At 41.3% G+C, this 22,071-nt stretch overlaps 2 protein-coding genes across 4 annotated transcripts in view; both read right to left on the bottom strand.

Moving 5' to 3' along the window:
• Nucleotides 1–1,588: 1,588 nt before the first annotated feature.
• On the bottom strand, nt 1,589–14,715 carry mtnr1c (melatonin receptor 1C). The gene is made up of 2 exons (XM_074648305.1): nt 14,319–14,715; nt 1,589–3,431 (listed from the first exon to the last, which is right to left on the bottom strand). The coding sequence occupies exons 1-2, from the start codon at nt 14,521–14,523 to the stop codon at nt 2,563–2,565; spliced, it is 1,074 nt and encodes a 357-aa protein (XP_074504406.1). The 5' UTR covers nt 14,524–14,715; the 3' UTR covers nt 1,589–2,562.
• A 5,407-nt stretch (nt 14,716–20,122) lies between these two features.
• neurl1b (neuralized E3 ubiquitin protein ligase 1B) overlaps nt 20,123–22,071 on the bottom strand; it is a 28,606-nt gene continuing 26,657 nt past the window's right edge. For all 3 annotated transcript variants that reach the window (XM_074648303.1, XM_074648302.1, XM_074648304.1), the window contains exon 6: nt 20,123–21,045. In XM_074648303.1, the coding sequence (XP_074504404.1) occupies nt 20,798–21,045 (248 nt within the window). In that variant the 3' untranslated portion in view covers nt 20,123–20,797. The remainder of the gene's footprint in view (nt 21,046–22,071) is intronic.

Raw genomic sequence — 22,071 nt, 5'->3', positions numbered from 1 at the left:
TGAAATTGGCAGAATGAAGTCATGAGTTATGATGGATCTTATAGCGTAGGGCGGCGTGGATAGATGATGCTGTCCTTGAACATACCGAAAGAAGAATGTCTCCACAAGCTATTCCCCTTCATATTAAATCACAGGCAAAATGACAGACAGTGTGGGTGGATGGAGTAGTCATTTCAGCTATTCATCCTGGACTCTGGTTTGTACTTTTGATTTATCCACTGAGCAATGTGTGTTCCAGAGAAAAATGCCAACCGTTATTTTACAAAGACACTTTATATCTTGAGTTATCATCTATCCAAAATTGGTTGGAATTTGTATGAAATCAAATTTTTTATGCTAAACAAAGCCTGCATTACATTTTGTGGTTCAAATTTTAATTTGATTACGTCAGGATGCGTATTTTCAGTAGCATGAAAATGTCTTTACAGCACTTGTAATGCTTAATAGCTCAAACTAGATACAAAAGCCTAAGTGTAAACATGACTGTTTTTATGAGGGGTTATGCGTCAGACAATTTTTTATTTGGGACTTAATTTTGATTTAACTGCAACTTGTCATTATAAATTAAACAAACTTCACTGAATGCTGGCGGGCTGATCTTTATTGTAAACCTTCAGGCGGAACCAGTCTAGCTCTTTCCCTCTGATTCCAGTATTTACGCTAAGCTTAGAGAACCGTCTCCCAGCTGTGGCTTCATACTTTACTGACTAAATATGGGAGTGGTATTGATCCTCTCATCTTACTCTCGGCAAGAAAGCAAAAAGCTTATTTCCCAAAATGTCAGACTATTCCTTAGGAGATAGGAGGATAAATAAATACAGGTAAAAAGTGCAAGACAAAGAGAGAATGCAGAGTGGAAGGTGACAGGAGGAGGAAGAAGGATGACCCTGCCATTAGTCTGTGACTCGTCGGTGTGGTAGAGCCGACTCTGTCATCTTCCCTCGAGCCCCTTTAGCCACTCATCTGTAGCTGACCTTGCACTGGCATGTGGGCCACTTCTTTCTTCCACATCAGAGACGCTGCCTGGTAAGATTGTAAGCGGGATTGAACAGTTAGGGCCACGTTGCTGCTGTGCAACTTGATAGCACCTCCTGATCCAAGATCCATCAGGGATTCAGGTTCCTATTCCTGCATCTGTAATCATCCACTGAGGGTTTCATTTATTCAGACATCAGGCAGCCCAAGCTCATAGCTGCAGTGAAGTATTGCAGAATACAAAAACCAGAAAGCTGATATGAAAGTAAATGTAAAATATGCTGAACTTGCTTTGAATTACACATCGTGAATGTTGGCCTAATAAGTGCATCATATCAAGAATGTGTCACATTGACGTCTTGGAGCCTCCCTGTGAGGTGAACCGCTGTTTGTTTGCTGGGTTGAAGTTATGCTGGGAGGCTGTCAGAGCTCATCTCGGCTAGGGTGACGTGCTCAGGCACACTTGCACTAACACGTAATTACATCTCTGGCTCCTGATGCGTATCACGTCCCCCAAGGCATTTAATAAACACGGAAACTAGCTTTATTTATCATCTGTTTTTCCCTTTTCCCAAATTCCTACAATTCAGAAATCATTCAGGGTCTGTCAGGGGACGCCCCTGGCTTTGAAAGTTTTGTTCCAATAAATTGATCCACGCGATGGTTGCGTCAGTCAAAAGATACTTTTGTTCACCAGAAAAATTGACTGAAACTGTGAGAGAATTAAATTTGACAAACAGCAAGGCACGTCTTTTTCCATTAACAAACAAAAGCCTGTTTAATACTTCTTCCCAGTGTGTGTTTCGTGAGGGCATCATGGCTCAGAAGACCAGCCTGCGGGCGAACCAGCATCATGGTGAATTAATACGGGATACAATCCCAGTGAGAAGGAGCCTGAGATATTCATGCGCACTCAGGATGAAATATGGGATGCACACTTCACCGTGGCATTTACCAAAGCTAAAATGTGTTTCCATATTGCCACCTACCCTAGTTTTAATATTCTCAGTGATAATAAATGATGGCATTAATTTCTTGATAATTGAGCCGGGCGTTGAATAAAAAGGCTTCAGTTGAAATCACATTAAGTATTACATTGAAGGAAAACAACCAACCTTTATACTCTTCCTTCATTAATGCTGCATTAATGAGCTCAGAAACACAGTGGGAATAAAAAACACATTTATTCGCTTTTCACAATGTTGTTGACATACTTATAATTGCTCTGTGCAAATAGGCAGTGCGTCATTCTCGTGCACATGATGTGCTCGATGTGCTGATGTGGCTTGAAAAGTGAAGACTCCCATCCAAATAATAAGCTTTAAACGGTATGTATTGACTGAATGTTTTTTTTCTTCTTTGTTAACCAGGTGGTCTGTCTTTAAAGTCCAGAGTCAGAAAGGAGCGCATTGTACTGATGATACAATTGATTTTTCCTCTCAACATGAGGGAACGGTGTCTGACATGGCTGAAATGAAATCATGATCACGTCTTTACAACTTGTGAAAAGGCACTGAATGAATCATGGCACATATCCACAATGAGGCTCCACAGAAACTTAATCGTAAGTTTCCCAGTAAAACAAGTTTATACATTTATCTCTGCTACATTATTGTTTGTTAAAACCGGAGCCGAAGGCTTACTCTTCAGTCCCTCAGTGGCACACCTGGAGGTCTCCGCGAGGAGCAAGCGTGGGATGCAAAGAGCAAGAAGGATCGTCTTGTATTCTTTACGGAAGTTTTGGTTTAGCAGTCCGTATATGACGGCGTTGAGGCAGCTGTTGAAGTACGCCATAAAGTAGCTTGTGACAAAGAGCCACTCGGGTATGACGGGCGCAACTTTCGCTGGGTTTATAGCTACGGCCAGGCCTATGAGGTTCAGTGGAGCCCAACACACCGCAAACAACACAAACACCATAAACATAGTCAGGAAGTTCCTCACATCGCTCGATTTCAGTTTGGTCCTTAGCTCCGGTTTCACCCGGTGTTTCACTTGAATCACCAGCACCCATATTCTCATGTAGCAGTAGGACACCACCAGCAGCGGGATCAGGAAGTGAATAACCACCACCGAGATGGTGTAGTACGAGCTGACCGTCTGGGCGAAGGTGCAGGAGTAGATGCGGGGGTCGTACTGCAGCGAGCCAACGAAGAAGTTTGGCACTGTGGCGAGCGCAGTGAGCAGCCAGGTGAGGCCCAGGTAGCAGCAGGTGTTCCTCAGGCTGTACAGCCGGTCGTAGTGGAGGCTGTGGCAGATGTAGCAGTACCGGTTGATGGCGATGGCTGTAATGTTGAAGATGGAGCCGATGACGCTCAGCCCCATGATGAAACCGCTGGCCTGGCAATGCAGGTCGCCCATGGTCCAGTCATCGTGGAAGATGGCCGTCAGGACCAAAGGGTAAGGATACAACGCCACCACTAGGTCGGCTACGGACAAACTCACCACGAAGATGTTGCCTGGAGAAAAACAGAGGAGGTTCAGATAACAGCACAAAACAAACCAAACTGGTGTATGATTAAAGCATACAGCACTTCCTTTTTACTTTCTGCTCCGGGTTAAAATAAACTGGGTCACTGGAGGTACAACTGAGATTTACCATCATAAAAGAGCATTGTGCCCTCGGAGGCTCAGTTTGATGAGGCTTTTACCATGTACTCTCCACTGATGTGGATCCAGGCAGATGCTTTATTGTCACAGCTCTCTCACTGTTGCAAGCCCCTTTTTTCCCACAGTAACTGGTTTTAAAACTAACAACATTTTTATTTACTGATATTTTATTTCTATGGATGGCAACGGCGGTCTGTCGGTCAGTTTACCACTTTGGTCCAAACTGAAATATCTCAACAACTATTGGATGGATTGCCATGACATTTGGTAAAGATATTCATGGTGCCCAGAGGATTAAGCCCACTGAATTTGATGATCTCCTGGCTTTTGCTTTAGCGCCACCATGAGATTCACTTTTATGGTTTTGAGTGAAATATCTCTTGGATGGATAATCACTACCAAGATTTATTGCAGAAACATTCATGTCCCCCTCAGGATGAATTGTTATAATTCTGTTGATCCTTCGACTTTTCGTCTAATACCATCATCAGGTCAACATTAATTTGTCAAATACTTTGTTTTATGACCAAATACTTACAAATCTAATGACATTTTCATCCGCCTCAGCTGCAGTTTGTGTTTAGTGCTGATTAGCTATTGTTAGCGTGCTAACACACTAAAGTAAGATGGTGAACATGGTAAATATTAAACCTGTTAAACATCAGCATGCAACATGTTGGTATTGCCGTTATGAGCGAGCTAGAGCCGCTAGCATGGCTGTCGAATCTTGGTCTGTTTTTTTAAAACTATGAATTTGTTTCCCGACACACAACCCACAAATATATTTAGAAACCAAATATTCATTGTCTACTGACAGTGTTTTATTTGGCGGATCCATTCCAATAAAATGCTCCAATCAGGCTGTCCTTGTGTTAAAGCTTCTTTGCCCCCCGGCAACGGATAGTTGAGCACATAAAAACCAGGACACGGATGATTTTAGCGTCCGATTACATCCAAACAAGTTCCCGTCCTTCTGAGGTCTAAGATGATAGCTGTGTGACACTGGACGTCCTCAGAAAACATGAATCATAGAAAATGACATGTGATACTGTTGCAGTGCAGCTGGTCTGGGCGGAGGATAATAAAACAATAAATCAAATTGCAGTGTGTCAGATAAGACGATAGATAACAAGAACATACAGGACAGTGGAGCCACAATGCAATTAAATTGGCAAAAGACGTATTAGCTTCCCGTAAGTTTTGAGTAGACGTTGTTCAATAAAGAGTCTATTGTGTGTGCAAGCTACATGTTTTAGGAGTCAATATTTGTGAGGAAGTGGAGATTTTGCCCAAATAAACCCAGCATTTGCCGAAATTAATTACAGTTTACCCATCTTTTTCAGCCGATTAGACTGTTGTCAGGCAATTAAATAGGCGTTATCAGTCACTATAAGCACCATAGATGTGAGTCAATAGGGGCCTACTACACCCACTAGTAGGTTTTATCATCTATCTATTGTCTTTTTAAGAGATAAAACTCTTTATCATATACTGTAGTTAGTACTCCATGTTGTGAGTAGCATCAAGCTGATCAAAATAAACCAACTGGTCCAAAAACATGATTACATACTGCCTGTCATTACCAACTTTTAGCCAGTTTCTCATGCATCATTACATCACTGGTTAGAATATCAACATTTATGCTTTCTGTAAATAATCTGTAAAGGATTATATATAATGTGCCTCAGTTTAACAACATTTTGTGTCAGACATTGGGGGGATTCCAGGGTTGATATAATATAAACTACCTTCTGAAGTTTAACTGTGAAGGCGCAAGGCTCTCGCTCATTCTCACAACAGCTGAAACAACAGCATTGATTGGCAGATATGATGGGAGCAAATTTAAAACACATGTTGGCCATCAATCCCCCGCGTTCAAAGCTCATTACAATCCCCGCTCCCCAGGGACAACACAGTATAGTATGTCTAATTTGAATTTACTCGATTCATCGAAATGGTAATAAAGACAATAACAATTACATCATAAATAATCATGTCATTTTATTCTTATACCTTCCTAACTGGGGGACTTTTCTGTTTTATTTTTAGAAGGAAATCAGATGTTGGTCTTGTGTTTTTCCACAGACCTAGCACAGGTATTCAGAGACAGTCTTACTAAAACAGCACGAGCCGTCTCTCAGGCCTGCTAAGATAAAAATAAAAGCATTTGCTCTTCGTATTCGAGTCAGCTCAGTGGACAAATCTGTCAGATTGTATTTGTGACGCTCACAGTGCTCGCTGTGTGCATTTGTCATTGTGCAGAGGTTTGATTCCTCGCTGACATCATGTGGCTCAGTGCTATCATGTGCGCTGGCTGGGCAGGCCATGCTGCAGCCTTATAGCTCTCTCTGGCTGAACCCTCTCTCCCCTTTATCATCAAGAGGATGAGGTAAGTGCTAAAACACCGCTGAGAAGATTGCTATGTGACGCGGCCAGATGACTCTCTTTGATTTGTTGGCAACCATTATTAAAACATGGGACCATTACAGTACCTCTCGCTGTTTAATTAACCGACTTGGCCGACCTGATGCTCATCACGCCCAAAAAACTCACAGCCCTCAAAACGATTATTGTTTTAATGTAAAACAATGACAATCTCACGCCTGGATACCAGAAATAGGGTCGTGCCCCCTGAAATCTTTGGGAGCTATTATTATCAACGAGTGTGAGTTGAACAGAGCTTAACCTGAATGCTGATTGGTTGCAGGCCGTCGGGGACAGCTGACTTGCAGCATATCTGACACCACTGGCTCTGTAATTATCTGATCTTACAGTGCACTCTCACAAAACTGTCAACCAAGTGAAGCGTTGCATCGAATCCAACCAATTCTTGCTTTGAAGTGTCTCCCTACCGAGATTTGAGCGACCACCGCATGGATCCCCCCCGTGGATCTCCCTCTCTTTGTCTGCCACATACAACATTTTGTGGAAAATGAAACCATAACTCTTAACAATACGGCGGGGAACTATTCAGCCCTGCGTGACTGGAACAAGATATTTGTCACGAGACGCGTCCAGCACACACCAGGCTGCAGCATATTCAAATATATATCAGACAGGAACTGCCTCCCACCCAGCATATAAACCTGCATACGCTGTAGATTAAAATAGACTCGGTATAGAACGTATATTTATGGCACATTTCTTCATTCCAGCTGAATAATTCTGAACAGTAATAGGACATAAAGAAGGATTTATGCTGGAATATAAGAATAGGTGCAATATTTAAGAGCAAGACATAAATAAAAAAAATAAAATACAAAAGAAAAGCATATGTGGACATGTGAATCTGCTTATGTTCTTGTGTTAAACCCCACCGCCTGTGTCCCACTGCTCATACAGGAAACGTGATATACTACACATTGATTCACCCGGCTATATTTATACACCTTTGAAAGATGAATTCACAGAAATGTGTAGGAGGGCTGGCGTCGCTTAGATCCGGCTGAACATTCGCAACGAGAGGCTTATTAGGGCCCACTACAAAATGCATATCCAAGATTAGATTACATTCAACTTAGTCAGTCATGTTATCATAAATAAGCAACAATAACCTTTCGGCAAGGGCATTAGCGCTGATGAATTAGCAGTGACTACTTCATGACCTCGTGTTCAAGGGGCCAGAGAATTTTTTCGAAGAAGTTCAACATTGAACTGACACAAGCTGCCTTTTGGTGATGCAGCCCCGCTACGAGCCTGGCCAAAAACATCATCGTCATCATCAAAAGGCCGTCCACCAATCAGATCCCTTATGTCCGAGAAAATAAGACTCACTGGCCCTGAGAGAAAGCAGACCGTCGGGACACAAGCAGCGTCTGGTCCAACAGTGTTTCCCTCGCAATCCCGGAAACACGAATATGACAGAGAATTATGCAAATTTGAAACAAAACAGCCGCCCACATTAGAAGGAGAGATTGGATTTAATGTAAACATAACAGTGCCTTTACCTTATCTAGGAGTGGTTTGGGCAAATAATCGCAATCTGATAACATCCCACATCCATGCTGACCACATTAGAAGACCACATGTCATGTACTGTTTTGTTGTCATGGAGAAGAAGACGTGATTAGCGTAGTGTGCTAAGTGATATTCCCCGTAGAACTTTCAATGTAAACTGGCTTCTGGTTTGACTCACTAAATCCACTGACTCAATTAACCCCCGTCTGGACACTCGGCTTTGCAGGTTTTATTCATGACTGTAGAGTGACTGAGGGGATGCGACGCATGATTTAACAAAAAATCAATCTCCCATCCTTACAAACCGCACAACCCACAGCTCCTGACATGGAGGTTCAAGTTGCACACACACACACACACACACACACACACACACACACATACACTGCCAAGCTCATTCTTTCGTTATTACCTCCATCTGCTCCCCATCATCGTCTACTTTATCTGTCCCTCTCTCTCTCCCTCTCATGAGTGCCTTTTCAGAGTGTATTTTTAGTATAGTTAACCCCAGTGGAACACTTTAGTGTTAACACCCCATCGGCGGTCCTATGTCACGCTCTACCCCAGTGATCGTCAACTGGTGGCCCGCGGGCCACATATGGCCCACCAAAGCTTCCCATCCGGCCCTGAGACTATTAAAGGTCCAGTGTGTAACATTTCGGGGGATCTATTAGCAGAAACGGAATATAATATTCATAACTATGTTTTCATTAATGTATAATCACCTGAAACTAAAAAACGTGTTTTTGTTAGCTTAGAATAAGCCCTTCATATCTACATAGGAAGAGGGTCCTCTTCATGGTCATGTCTAGAAGGGACTTTCACTCTCACAGCACATCAGACCTCTGAAAAGGCATCAAGTGGAAACTGAAATTCTCTGGCAGAGTTGGCCGCTGCACAGAGATGGCAATAAAGATGCATAAACCAATTAATTTATAATATTTCCTGCATGTGCACATCTGTTAGATTGTGTATCAATACAATACAATACAAGTATTAAGATTCCTTTACTGAAGTAAAAGTACTCACTGAGCAGTAAAATGTTCCCTGTTGGTGTTTAACTAGTATATATGATGTTTTTGGATTAGTGCTGCATTAATGTATATGTTGCACAACATATGTAACCATAACATTTCATGGTGTCAAAGAAACAGCCCTGTTTTCATCTTTGTGACGATGCATTTTTTAGCTGATCCAAGAGGGATTTTAAATAGTTTATTTAGCTTAAGAAATCGTAGATTGTTTCAACGCATAAAGGAACACTTCATCCTTCAGTTTATCACATTCAACATCAACACATGGTTTTCACTGGACAGCAAGGGAAGGAAAAATTGTAATATGAACAGTAATGCTTGTGTTCATGTTTTATCTCATCGCAAGGATTAATTATCTATTTTTTCACGCCTGTATTCCTCCGGCAGCGAACAGACCCAGATTTGGCCTCACTGCCGCCTTTGACCTGCAGTCTGAGCTCCGGCAGTATAGGTGGAGAACTCGACGGCTGTCAGCAGCAGCTCCTTCTCCAGCCAGGAGCAGAGCTTTGCCTCGCTGCTCTGCCGGTCCTCGCTGGGAGCCAACACTGACACCACGCTGCTCGAGACCCAGGCCGTATTGCTGGGCACGCTGGTTATAATTGTAACTATGGCCACCGAGCGAGGCCAACGGCGTTACCACAGATTTGCACTCGGCGGCTCACGTTAACGCAGTCTTGGAAAGGGAGAAGTGGGCGAAGGGGTACTCAGTTGGTTGCAATTTGCAACCACACCACTAGATTTCACCAAATCTTACACACTGTTCCTTTAAGGAATTAAGTAAATGTGAGGAGGAAAAAAATGGGTTCCAGTATTTAGGGTATCTAGCATTTTTTTCTTCTCATATTGAAGCAACTCCTAAAACAATTGAGATGGAAACAATTTCATTAGGAATGATTTACCAACCCCAAATATGTGTATCCTATCCGCGGCTACAAAAGACATTATAAATCCATCTTTCTGCCTATTATTATTAGCGAGGAGCCCACCCAACTTGATGCAGGAGTCAGGCCTCACAAAGCTGTGCTTACTTCGCTGGTTGTGCACTGAATAGCAGCAGCATACAATAGGTGAAGCTTAAAAGATGTTCCTCCTTTATGAATGTAATGCGGGTTGTGCTGTATCTAAATTTGCACGCCTTGTGTAATGGTGACGCCCAGGATTGTACTCTTTTGCAAAAGCAATGCTTTAAATGCAAATGAGGCTTTAAGGTAAAGCATGTCTGAAAGTCGGCAAGATGAGTGCGTACTTGTTGGGAACAATCTGTTCATCAACTTCCGGCTCTTTGAGAGTGACATTGCCTTACATTACCTTACCTTACATTACTTTACCTTACATGACATACAATTCAACAGGCTTTTCCACCAATCAGGACACCGCATAATGTTAGAGTTGATTAATATTTCCTGCTAATCAGGATTGCATTCTGCAATTACCTTTCCATTATTTTAACCATCACTCCTCAGTGAACTGCATCCTTGGCGGAGGTTAAGTATCTAGTTATCATTATAGTCTATTCACACTGATATATGCTAATAAAATTCAATTCAATTTATTTTTATATAGCGTCAAATCATAACAGAAGTTATCTCAAGACGCTGTTAAAAGGGACATTAATTTTGTAAGAAAGTTAAATATTAAACAATGTTAGGCTAATTAGGCCTAAATAAATGTATTTTTTTGTTATTTTAAAGTCTGGCCCCCCAAACTCTGGCCCTTGGACAAATATAGTTGATCCACCCTTTGAAGATTCACTGGATGGATCCTATTACATTTGCACACTCGAGAGAACCTGCAAACCTTTGAATATTTAACATATGGTACCAGTTCTCCCCAAATACATGAAGAGATCTGGGACAAATACATCACTCGGAAGATGTACCGGCATCTACCAAATGTGTACACATGCGTGTGTTTTTTTGTGGGGGGGTTGAGTGGTGGATAGCGGAGGGATATATGGAGGCAGGGTGAGTGTGTTGAAGTGAAGCCGAGCAGAAAGGTCCTGCTGCAGTGTGTGAGAGGACGCAAACCAGCGGCCTGAATAGTGTGTAATGGAGAGAGGAGATGGGATGTTTTCAGCAGTCTGCCTGACACACAGGATTACACAAAAATGTGTCTGAGTGTAGACTTTCTTCACCCACTGTAAATCATACATTACACCTCAGTATATCACTCAGGAGTCTGTTCGTGGGCCCAGAGGTATTGTTGTATTATACTGCACCTATCATTCCTTCACAAAGCAGCCGTCTATCACAGAAACAGATTTTTATGGTGGACAGATATTCTACATCTGTTCTTCCACTGTTCCTCAGCTGTGCGTCCGCGCTTTCCTCCTTTTCGGAAACTCTCTACAATTAAACATTCATACACACGGAGCCTAACCTATAAATAGCTTGTTAAGAACAGAGAGGAGATTGATGATAGGCTAACGGCAGTAACAATTTCAGTCACTTAAACCTGCAGTAGGCGGAATGTTTTTGGCAACATTGAGCAAAAAGTCCAGGATAACCTTTCAGCATATTGTAATTCAAGTGTTGTGAGAGAAAACTAGACTTCTGCACCTCCTCATGGCTCTGTTTTCAGGCTTTAAAAAATCTAGTCTGTGACGGGAGACTTTGGCCAATCACAGGTCATTTCAAAGAGAGAGAGCGTTCCTATTGGCTGTTCATTCAACGAGGCAGCTGTCAATCTCTCCCGACCTACGACCAAACGGTCAAACTAGGCAGCGGCTGGTGGGCGGTGCTTGGTATTTCCTCAACTGATCTCAACATTGCTGCAGGGTCACAAACTTTCTCATGTTACAGCTAAACAGTACACTATAAGATGTTTTTGAAAATATTTGAGGAGAGAAATAGGCATTACAGAAACAGAATATTGATTCATATTTGATCAGCGTTGCCTAGTTTGACCGTTTGATTGGAGTTTGCGAGTGATTGACAGTTGCACAGAGACGCAAGGCTCCAGCTCAGCTCTGATTGGGCGTTTTCCTCTGGTCTGTGAAATCCTGGACACCAGAGGACACCGGAGGACACCGGAGGACACCGGAGGACACCGGAGGACACATGATTTTGTTTTCAGATTACCTGTCTCATGCTCTACTATCAGGATATAGTAACCGTTTTATAAAAATAAATATATATTTTTTTAAATCCTATTTGCTCCAGTTCTACCCACTGCAGCTTTAAGGACCCACTTGGAAAAAGTAGCTTCAGGTTTCTACTCACACGTGCATCCATCACAACTCTGGTGAGGAATCTTGTGTGACTGGACCAATCAGTTAGTCCAATTAGAATAAGAGAACAGTGAAATGAGATCAGTAAACACCGCAGTGTCCATATAGTCTGCCAGCATGGAGGAGACTTTTGAACAGTGTTTACTATCCTCTTGTTTGAGACCAGTCGACTGTGGCATGAGATAATCTGATTATTCTTCGGGCTCCTAAACTCCTCGCCAAACTGCTTTTGGCTGGTATGCACAGGAACACATTGGACGTGTTATGCAATGTATTTGAAATTGTAATTAAAAGCTCATTATTCCAAACAGTCGCTGACCTAATCCCACTGCCTATTCGCATGTACTCATTAGCATCATGTTGTGATCACGGAGTTTAGTCTTTTGCCTCAAAAGACTTTACTTTTAACTGCAGACCAAATGGATATAATGGTGCTTGATCTCTCAAACCTTTAACTTAAACGCGACACAACATGAAATGTACAGTTTATTGAACTCTTTGTTCTGTTTTCAGCCTCTAGAAGACACATCTCATTGTTCTGCTCACTTATTTTTGGAAAATAAAATCATGAGGTGCTTTGGTACAATTCTTGTGACCGGATTATAAAAATATGCATTATGTGTTTTACGACTGTTACACAAACCCTGTAGGGATTGTATGTTCATTGCTGAGACTGTCCTGTGACTGTTTCCATGATTATTTTCTTTGCCACTTCTTTAGTTTTTCCATGCCAGACAACAAACAGGCTCCAAGTATCAAGGTATTATCTGAAATGGACAGCAACACAGACAACTTGTAACCCAAGATACGACTGATAAATTGAATTTGTTTCTGGATTGTTGGACAAAAATAACTGGAGTGAGACGGCCCTCCCCGCCATCATCAATATTTCCTTGCAACACCCACCCCTCTACCCTCAAAAGCCTTGCTTTGTTATATCATAGAATACTTTTCACTGTAGAAGTTTTTAAAAATGTATTCTTTTTTAATCACGCTGTTTGGGAGGATGTATTCAATCACTAACAATAATAAAATAAGTGTATTCTGTGTTTCTTAAAAACTGACACTGGGACAAAGAATTAGTTCATTTTGATGGGGAAAAAAACCTGATAGACACAGGACTGTTGTCCTCTGCATATGAAAGACGTCTTTATATAACAATTTTGGTTAACTATTTGTGTAACTAAGCACATTGCAAGGGAAAGCTGAATTAAAATATAAATCTGGGGTCAGAAAAACAATGAAAGACCCTTGTCTCCTTGCTTCAGCCAAAAGAAAATATACAATACCTGCCCACTTTTCTGACCTCCCTCCGCCCCTAATAATTTCCGTACAGTCCCTTAGATCAAACGGACTTTAAGAAACACTTTACAGACTATATTTTCCAAATTAGTGCAAGGCACTGAAAGTGACAGGAGCTGACTTAGTGTTCAAATTAAAGGAGGTAACTGAATGATGGTGGCATTTTTTCCAAAGGAGAAAAATGGCATTAAAGTGACATCTCCTTCACCTTCACACTGCTCTCTGGACGCCTCAAATGTAACACAACAATGGTTGTGTTCAACATAAAGCGTGCACAAAGGGGCACTGAAGCCATACAACAGCGTCTCTCACCTTCATGGGACACTACAGGTCCTGATATAATGGTGGGGGTGGGGGGGGGGGTGATGGAGAACCAAGGATAAAGCCAGATGGGGGGGAGAGGGTGTTATTATTTATGAAGAAATATGAAGGCAGACAGGCAAACCTCCATCACACTGAGATAGAAAGCAGCCTGATTGTCAAGCACAGAGCAGAGGTCACACGCTACACGATATATTACATAATTATAGTTATGAATGAAGAGAGGAAAAGCAAGGCATCCCACTTACTGTAGGTCATTGAGAGAGATTTTTTTTTTTTTTTGGTTTTGATCAGATTAAAGTGTCTGTTTGTTAAACAAAAAGAAAACAAATTCTTTCACATTCATTTTGATAAAATAGATTATATTTCGTGGGTCTGCTTGTCCCTATAACTTATCTCACAAAACCAAATCAGGTCAAAGTACAGCAATATACAGAGCAATGCAAGACTGGAACTCACTCTCAAATCATATTACACAACAAAATACTAAAAAAAACACTAAAAGAGCATTACTTAAGAAGAAACTTTAGTAATTAATAAGTATTCTTGGGTGTGTTAAGGGTATTAAGGGCATTCCATGTTAAATGATGATATTTATCTGTTAGATCATGATAGATTCTTTGTGTTTTTGTCATTTAAACTGTGTCAGTTGTTATTTTTATTTACAGTTGACGTGCATTACAATGTGTTATGTTAGTGTATAATGAGTAGTGTGAATGTGTATTTTTGTGTATTGTCACCATGTAAACTATGTTGATCCCAGGAAGAATAGCTGCTGCTATGCAAAAGCTAATGGGGATCTAAATAAACAATATCTTGACCATTGAAGCAGCTTTCCATCAGCATCTTTTGGAGTCTATTCCAACACTTAAATCGTTTCTTTTATCTCTCACCTGCATTCCTGAGCTTCTTGTTCCTGTACACGGACAGGATGACGAGGACATTGCCCAGGATGTCCACCACGATGGTGAAGATCAGCACGCTGGCCAGCGCAGTGGACACTCCGGAGGAAGAAGAGGAGGATGAGGAGGCGCACAGTCCGAGGTGGTCGCTCTCATTCCGGGACAAACAGTTCGAGTCGTTCACCTCTAAATCCATCTCCCCCTCATGGTGCAGCAGCAGCCTGCATGATGGGAAACGCTCCCAATGTTCAAATATAGAAAGAGCAATAAAAAAAATTCAAAAATTCTTTACTGGAGGGAGTGTGGAACTTTTGGATACTCCTGCTGCTCCTCCTGTGGAGTCGTGGGAGGACGACGACGTGAACCATGGCATGATCATTGGAGTATTAATAGAATTAATAGAATTAATAGAATCCCATGCATGCATGCATGCATGGGAATCTGAGAAGTTAATTTTCAGAAAGGTGAGGTTCAAGATGCCAGGAGCTCGTGTTTCAGTGCTCAGTCCTCAGTGTGGTCCTCCTGAGTCACCAAGGTTCTCCTTTACTGCGCGCTGCTCCATGCTGCCACGAGGACTCGTCCAGTACCAGGAGGCATGTGAGCGCTCTCCTGTGCGTAATGGAGATGGTTCAGGGTGCGAGGCTCATATACAAGGGGTAGGAGAGTCCCTTGGCTTTGTTAGGGCTTACATATAGTGTTTCAGTTCTGTCAGCAGGCAGGCTTTACGCGTAAAAATCAGCCAGTCAGCTCTAAGATGCTTTGTGAGCTTTTTCCAAACTATAAATAGTCTGCAATCTGTGCGTCCTGACCAGTGATGGCTAGCCAATAGAGGGCGCTAGAGCTCCCTGAGTCACACACAAAAAAAACATTACTACTACTACTACTACTAATAATAATAATAGTACAAATTATATAAATTGTCAATATTTGTGTTTTAAATATGGAATGCACCCAGTAATATGTGTAATTTGATTGTAATGTGATTATATTTTGTATTAAAGGGACTATTTGTAACTTTCAGAATTGCTTGTTAACAGCGACACCTGTGGCCGTTAAGTCAACGAAAGTCAGCGTCGGGCTCGCGCTTGTGCTCGCTCTACATTAGACATGAATGAGCATCGCTCAAAACAGTGAGGCGACACACGTCAGCTAAAACCACAATATGACTCTATATTTCACCTGCTTGGCAGTAATGTTAGCTGACCAGACGGAGGTCTCTCCATGAATCAATGCTGATCCTAGTGTTGGCTTTTCCTGCCTCAGCCGCCGGGGCTGAAGCAGGAAGAGAAACGTTATTGTCTCCGACTGCGCCCGCAGGGAGACTCCGACACCCGGTCAGAGGCGATAACGTTTCTCGCTGCGGAGCCCCGTCACCTCACAAGACACGGGAAACCTCTGTTGGTCTGGAGGAGCTGCAGCATTTATTTCTGCACAAACGTCCACTGTACATTCACTAGATATTCTCAGAGCTAAACTAACTCTTTTGCAGTGTGTAGTGAGCGTGCGTTCACGTCTAGAGGTGGAGCGAGAACGCGCGCGGTTTGTGAGTGAAGGCAAGTAGGCAGAGGAGCAGAAACTCGCCACACGCGAGAGCGCAAGGGATCCCGACCCGGTAGATTTATACGTGTAAAAAGTTACAAACAGTCCCTTAAATAATCTGAATCTGTAAAGTAACTAAAGTTGTCAGAGTTGTTGTAGTGGAGTAAAAAGTCTAATATTTCCCTCTGAGATGTAGTTGAGTAGAAGTAGAAAGTAGCAGAACATTGAAAAACTCAAGTAGAGTAGAAGTACCTCAAAATTGTATTTAAGTACTTAGTTACATTCCACCACTGAGTACATTTTATACTGTTGTGTTTTTTAAAAGCATTATTTATTGCTCCTGTTGGAATAAAATAATTGTTAATTATTTATTATTTTTATTTTTATTTAATTATTTTTGATACCTTTTTTTGCATTAAATCATACGGGGATGTTTGCTGAAATTGATCGGATGTGGCACAGCCCGACCTACAAAAATTTCCACCAGCCACCACTGGTCCTGACACTCTTCTCTCTGAACCAGTCTCATCAAATAACACTGAGATCAGACTATATATGGGGCTTTCCCAAGTCATCCCAAGAATAGCTTGGTTTAATTGTAGGGCATCAACAACTTGTCAGGTTTCTTTACTGGTCTTCATTAAAACAGAGAGTCTCTCCTTCCACATGCATGGAAATGGCGCCTTCATGTGTCCAATGGAGACTCCTGCAAACAAAAACAACTGGTTAATATTTGACAATTTATAATTTTTTATTATAAATTGTGCATCACTGGTATTATATAAAGCTCTTTATTCTGTGCACCTCTGAAATAATAAACCAATGTGAGCATCTGCCCCGGGGCCTCCTGGACCTCCAGGGGCCCCATAACTTGTAACAGGTTCACTGTTGCTTTTTGGTAATCTCATTACTTGCAAATTTGTTAGGGAATTATTTACACCCATTTAAGTACAATATCGACTGTGTTCTGCATTATTATGTAATCTTGTGACCTTGTTTCAAAATCTGATACAGGCAACTTTATTATTTTGGTTTGTTTTGTGATCACATGGCAAATAAAAGTTATTGGTCATCAAATTACCACAAATTAACTGACTGGTTTTCTGTGCAAATTATGATTAAGTGTGAAAAGCTTAATTTTCAGGTGTGAAAAAAATGTTGGTGTAGTGAGAACAGAATAGGGAAAAGATGCATTTCCAGACTTAGCGTTAGTGTGATCACACACACAGAGGAGGGGACAGAGTGGACGTTTGACCAGCTGAGAGCTTATGATTCATAGCAAATTATTTCATGGACCCCCAGGCATAAATCCAATGCTTGGTTTTTCATAATCCAAGGGTCAGTCCAAACAGAGCAAACAAGTCAAGACTTGGAGAAGACAAAATCCAAACCCAGGGAACAAGGTTAAGTCCAAAAACCAAAGAAAAATTACAGCAATGAGCTCACGGGGTAGATCAAGGACAATCTGGCAGGGGAGCAGGGGAAAATAAGAGGTGGAGGTGGGTATATAAACAGGGTAGACTAATGGCAAAATCAAGGGCAGGCAAGTAGTTGAGGGCAGGTGTGGATAATCAACACTGGAGTGTTGGAACTGGAGATGTTTGTATATCAAAATAAAACAGGAAATTATGAAAGAATGAAATGAAAACCTAAGGGCAGGGCAGATCAGGACAATTGTCTGCAGGAGTTTTCTTTGAAGCAATGGTTCATTGGATCATACAATACTGGAAGTGAAGGCCCTTTAAGATGTAAATAATAGTTGGGTCATTTTAGCATTTGAGGATATTTTTAATTTTGAACTTTATCTATAACATGTTTGATTTCTGGTCTCTACCTATAGGGAGTATGTTAACCTCTTAGAAAGATGCTGTGCCATTTCCCAAAACTATTTTGTAAACTTTTTCAGTTTGGCACCTCTTTAATTAAACATGGCTACCTACAAGGAGTTATAACGCAGTCACTTCCTCGCATTATGAAATTCAAATTACACTCTTGACACAGCACACTGTTTAATCACTTTTATTATAAGGAAACTGTGCACACTTGTCAGTCAGTGTGAATGAGTCTCAAATTAACTGTGGTGCTTCAGTTCACACTGCGGCTGTGTGATACAGCAGTAAATAGTTACACCAGTCTACTTGTGTGTGAAAAAACAACAACCTTAATATGCCCGGGGAGATATTTTGCATAACTCAACAGAAAGTGACAGGTCTTTGGCAAATGTAGACATAAACACGCTCATGATGAACAGAAGCACCTAGACTGTCAAAAGGCCATGTTTGTGGTGCAGTTTCTGAAAAGATGGGCACACTTGGTGGATTTAAATGTTGGTTTCACTGCGGGTAAAGATGTTCTCATCCCGGGCTGTCAGTGAACACCAAATGCAATCACACAATTATCTTAACCGCTGCTGGAAAAAACGAATGTTTGTATTTTTTGAGAACACTTTATAGGTTTTCAGCTTTATGTTGCCGACTGCTTAAAAGAACAGTGTGTAACAATTAGGGGGATTTATTGGCAGAAATGGAATATAATATTAGTAAGTGTGTTTTCTTTAGTGTATAATCACCTGAAAATAAGTATGGTTGTGTTTTCGTTACCTTAGAATGAGATGTTTATATTTACATAGCAACGGAGAGGCCACCATGTTACTACAGTAGCCCAGAACAGACAAACCACTGTGTTAACTTTTTCTGCTTGGGCCGGAGTCGATAACGTTACTCGCTCCGGAGTTAACCCCCGTCGTCACTCCACTCAGCCGGCGGGAAACAAGACCCGGGAAACATCTGTTGGTCTCGAGGAGCTGCAGCAGTTATTTCTGCACAAACTGCAACTTCAACTGTACGTTCACTTGATATTCTCAAAGCGAAAATAACTCTGTCTCCTGCTCACTTATTCGCTCGCACATCAAACACATTCGCTGCCGCTCTCTCTCTCTCTTGCTTCACAACTCACTTTCCACATACACATACACAAAAGCAAATTGCTTTGCTTCCACTCGATACCCGCATATCTGTATGAAATAAAACACTTCCATAAGTCTTTTCACTGACTATACTGTATGTGCCACTAAACGTAATGGAGGAGGTAATAATTATAAATTGCCTTAGTTAGCTTCACTACCAACACAATAGTGTGCTTGCTGCTAATAATAGGCCAAAATGACTCAGTGTGTATTGATTCACCTCAAAGATTTAAACTTCCCACCACTACAGCATCGTGCTACAAGGGCTCAGAAATGGTATGGGCTGTCTTTCACAATTTTGCTGTATATATTATTTTATGTTATAAGACCTAGCAATAAGCTAACAGATAACCTTAGTGCGCTATGAAGTATAACTAACAAGTGCTAGCAAACAGCCTGTTCACACCTATGGTTTACACAGCAAACACATGTAGCTCTGTTTGGTTTCTACTGACGTCTGAGGAAAACATCTGGTTCTTTATATAATATTAATTGTGCATTGCAACTTTATTAGTGATTTTATTCAACAAATGAGGCAGAAAGACTCGTCCTGACATAGCAGCTTATGGCTAATATTTTAGTAAAAAAAAAATACTACTAACTTATACTAATACTGCTTATAAACCCAACAGAGCCAGAGAGGCATTAGCATCTCATTGAAGTCATGTCTGGTCATCTGATAAATATTCAACATGCACTCACCTTTTACAGGGTTTTCATTTCTAAATGAGCTTTCTGTCATTTCACATTATCGATTATAGATGTTCAAATTCGGACTAAAAGAAAGCATAGCCCTTGTTTTAGCAAGGATTATTGTGACAGATCTATCAAATATATCAAAATGTCATAAAGAAAAATAGCTCACTCGTATTTTATAAGAAAAGCACACTAGTGGTATCAGGAATGCTTAATAATTTACCCCCAACATATTGTCATGACATGCAAAAGTGCTGCTACATCTACAGCTATACAGATGAAATTAATATATTTTCTTGACACTAAGAATGGTTGTGTTTTCGTTAGCTTACAATGAGCCCTTCGTATCTGCATCCTCTTCACGGAGTCCGCCATGTTGCACCAACATGTTTCTACAGTAACCAAGAATGAACGAACCAAACACTGTTACGTTACCTGAAGGCCATCGTAGTTGGAAAGGGAGGGGTAGGTGGAATGGTATTTAGTTGGTTGCAATCTGCAACCTCACCACTAGATGCCACTTAATCCTTCAAATACCTACACACGGCTACTTTAAATGTTATAAAGTGAAGTCTTATTATTGAAACTACACACATTTTAATCACACTTAGTCCACGTTTATTAATCTCTCGAAGTGCAAAAGCAGATTCTTCATTTTGTACTTTCCAAACATACTTTTCTTAAAGCACACCACTGAACACACTTACCGTACAGTCACATCTTTCCACTTACTCCTACACCTTTTATTGCATAAATTCTGTATCTGCGTGCCTTTTTTACCACAAGCTTTCATTACTGTACATTGAAAATATGGCTAGGATTGTTAGCATAATCACTTGGACACACAAAGTGGCAAAAATCTAAGGCACTAGAAGTCATAGACTACGGTCCACATATTCTGCTGAAGCACACATAAATCTAGGACGAAGGTAGGGACAAAATATTCACAGCAGGATTTTCTGCTCAGCAAATACATGTGATGTAAGAGACATCACATTGAAAATACAAAACGACTCGTCTTTCTTAGACAAAACATAGGAGCTCATGTAGCAGTCTGTGTATTAAAATGAGCTCCATCACAGTTCTGCGTATGAAGAGCATCGTCTCTCTCCAGAAATGATTCACCCATATAAAATGGAAATATAGGCACAATTATGTCCTGGTGTGACTAATCTCCGATTGGGTCCGTGTCCAACCAAGCCTGAGAAGGGGGGGACACAGGTGGCATCCAGCAGCGGAAGTCACAGCACCTGTTTCAACATCTGGACCATCATGGCCGATACGTTTTGATTACATCTTTGATAGGCCTCCGGCATATCGGACAGCACGCGTTGATCTGTCTCTTCAGCTTCAGCCCGCAGTCGTTGCACAGACACATGTGTCCACAGGTGTAGATGACTGTGTCCACGTCCTGGTCGAAGCAAATGGTGCATTCTCCGTTTTTCCCAGCAGGGGGCAACTCTGGGGCGGTGAGAGTGGGAGAGACAGACGGGCTGAGAGGGGAGCTGGGAGCAGTCACTGGATGAAAAGAGAGAAAACATGTGGGTCTGAAAACAGAGCAGACATGGATGCATGTACACAGATGTTCTCGTCGTTGTTGTGGGACGAGTAAGTCAGGTTCACATCTTCAATACTTATGCTTTTATACATTCTTTGTTTATCTGTGTTTTGGAGTGTGTTTTGTTATTTATGAGCCATGACAAACACACATTTCCATATGTAATCTTTGAAACTTTAAAAAAGCAGTATGTATTAAGGCTACAACTAATCCTAATCATAATAATCTGCTGATTATCTTCTCGATTCATCTATGTAACATCACAAAACAGTTAAAAAATGCTCATCACAATGTCCTAGAGCCAAAGGTGATGTCATCAAATGTCTTTGTTTTGTCCAACCCACATTCCAAAGCCCAAAAATATTCTATTGACTATAATGTTAAGACGACGAACAGCACCAGATGTTCACTTTTTTGAAGCTTAAAGGAACAGTGTGTAACATTTTGGGGGATCTACTGGCAGAAATGGAATATAATATTAATAACTATGTTTTCTTGAGTATATAATAAATCGTGTTTTTGTAACCTTAGAATGAGCCGTTTCTATCTACATATGGAGCGGGTCCCAGAATGGACACACCAAACACTGACTCTAGAGAGGGCCATTCGCGTTTTTTCACGTTTTTGCATCGGCCATCGTAGTTCTCCTACACGCTTGACACACGGGAGAAGTTTCAGTTGGTCGCAATCTGCAACCTCACCACTAGATGCCGCCAAATCCTACACACTGCACCTTTAAACAAGAGAATGTTTGAATTTCTTTTTTTACTTTAGAAATGACTTAACGATTTATCAATAAGTTGCCAATTCTGTCGGTTGACTAATTGATTACTCGACCAATCGTTACAGCTCTAACATGTACCGAATCATCATATCTCTAACAATGACAAAATGTCATATAAGAAAGGAGATCCGTTGTTGACATTTCAAAACGTCTTTCCGAGGACTCGTCTAGTGTCGCACATAAACAGACCAAACAGGATTGC

This window comes from Sebastes fasciatus, chromosome 10 (genome assembly GCF_043250625.1).
Source record: "Sebastes fasciatus isolate fSebFas1 chromosome 10, fSebFas1.pri, whole genome shotgun sequence".
Classification (NCBI taxonomy): domain Eukaryota; kingdom Metazoa; phylum Chordata; class Actinopteri; order Perciformes; family Sebastidae; genus Sebastes; species Sebastes fasciatus.
The sequence above is the reverse complement of the archived record's forward strand: the minus strand, read 5'-3'. Positions and strand labels throughout refer to the sequence as shown.

Coding starts and splice junctions, on each gene's coding strand:
- mtnr1c (XM_074648305.1), bottom strand. CDS start 14,523: ATGGATTTAGAGGTGAACGACTCGAACTGTTTGTCCCGGAATGAGAGC. Junction 3,432..14,318: donor CAAGAAGCTCAGGAATGCAG/GTGAGAGATAAA, acceptor GTTTTTCTCCAG/GCAACATCTTCGTGGTGAGT.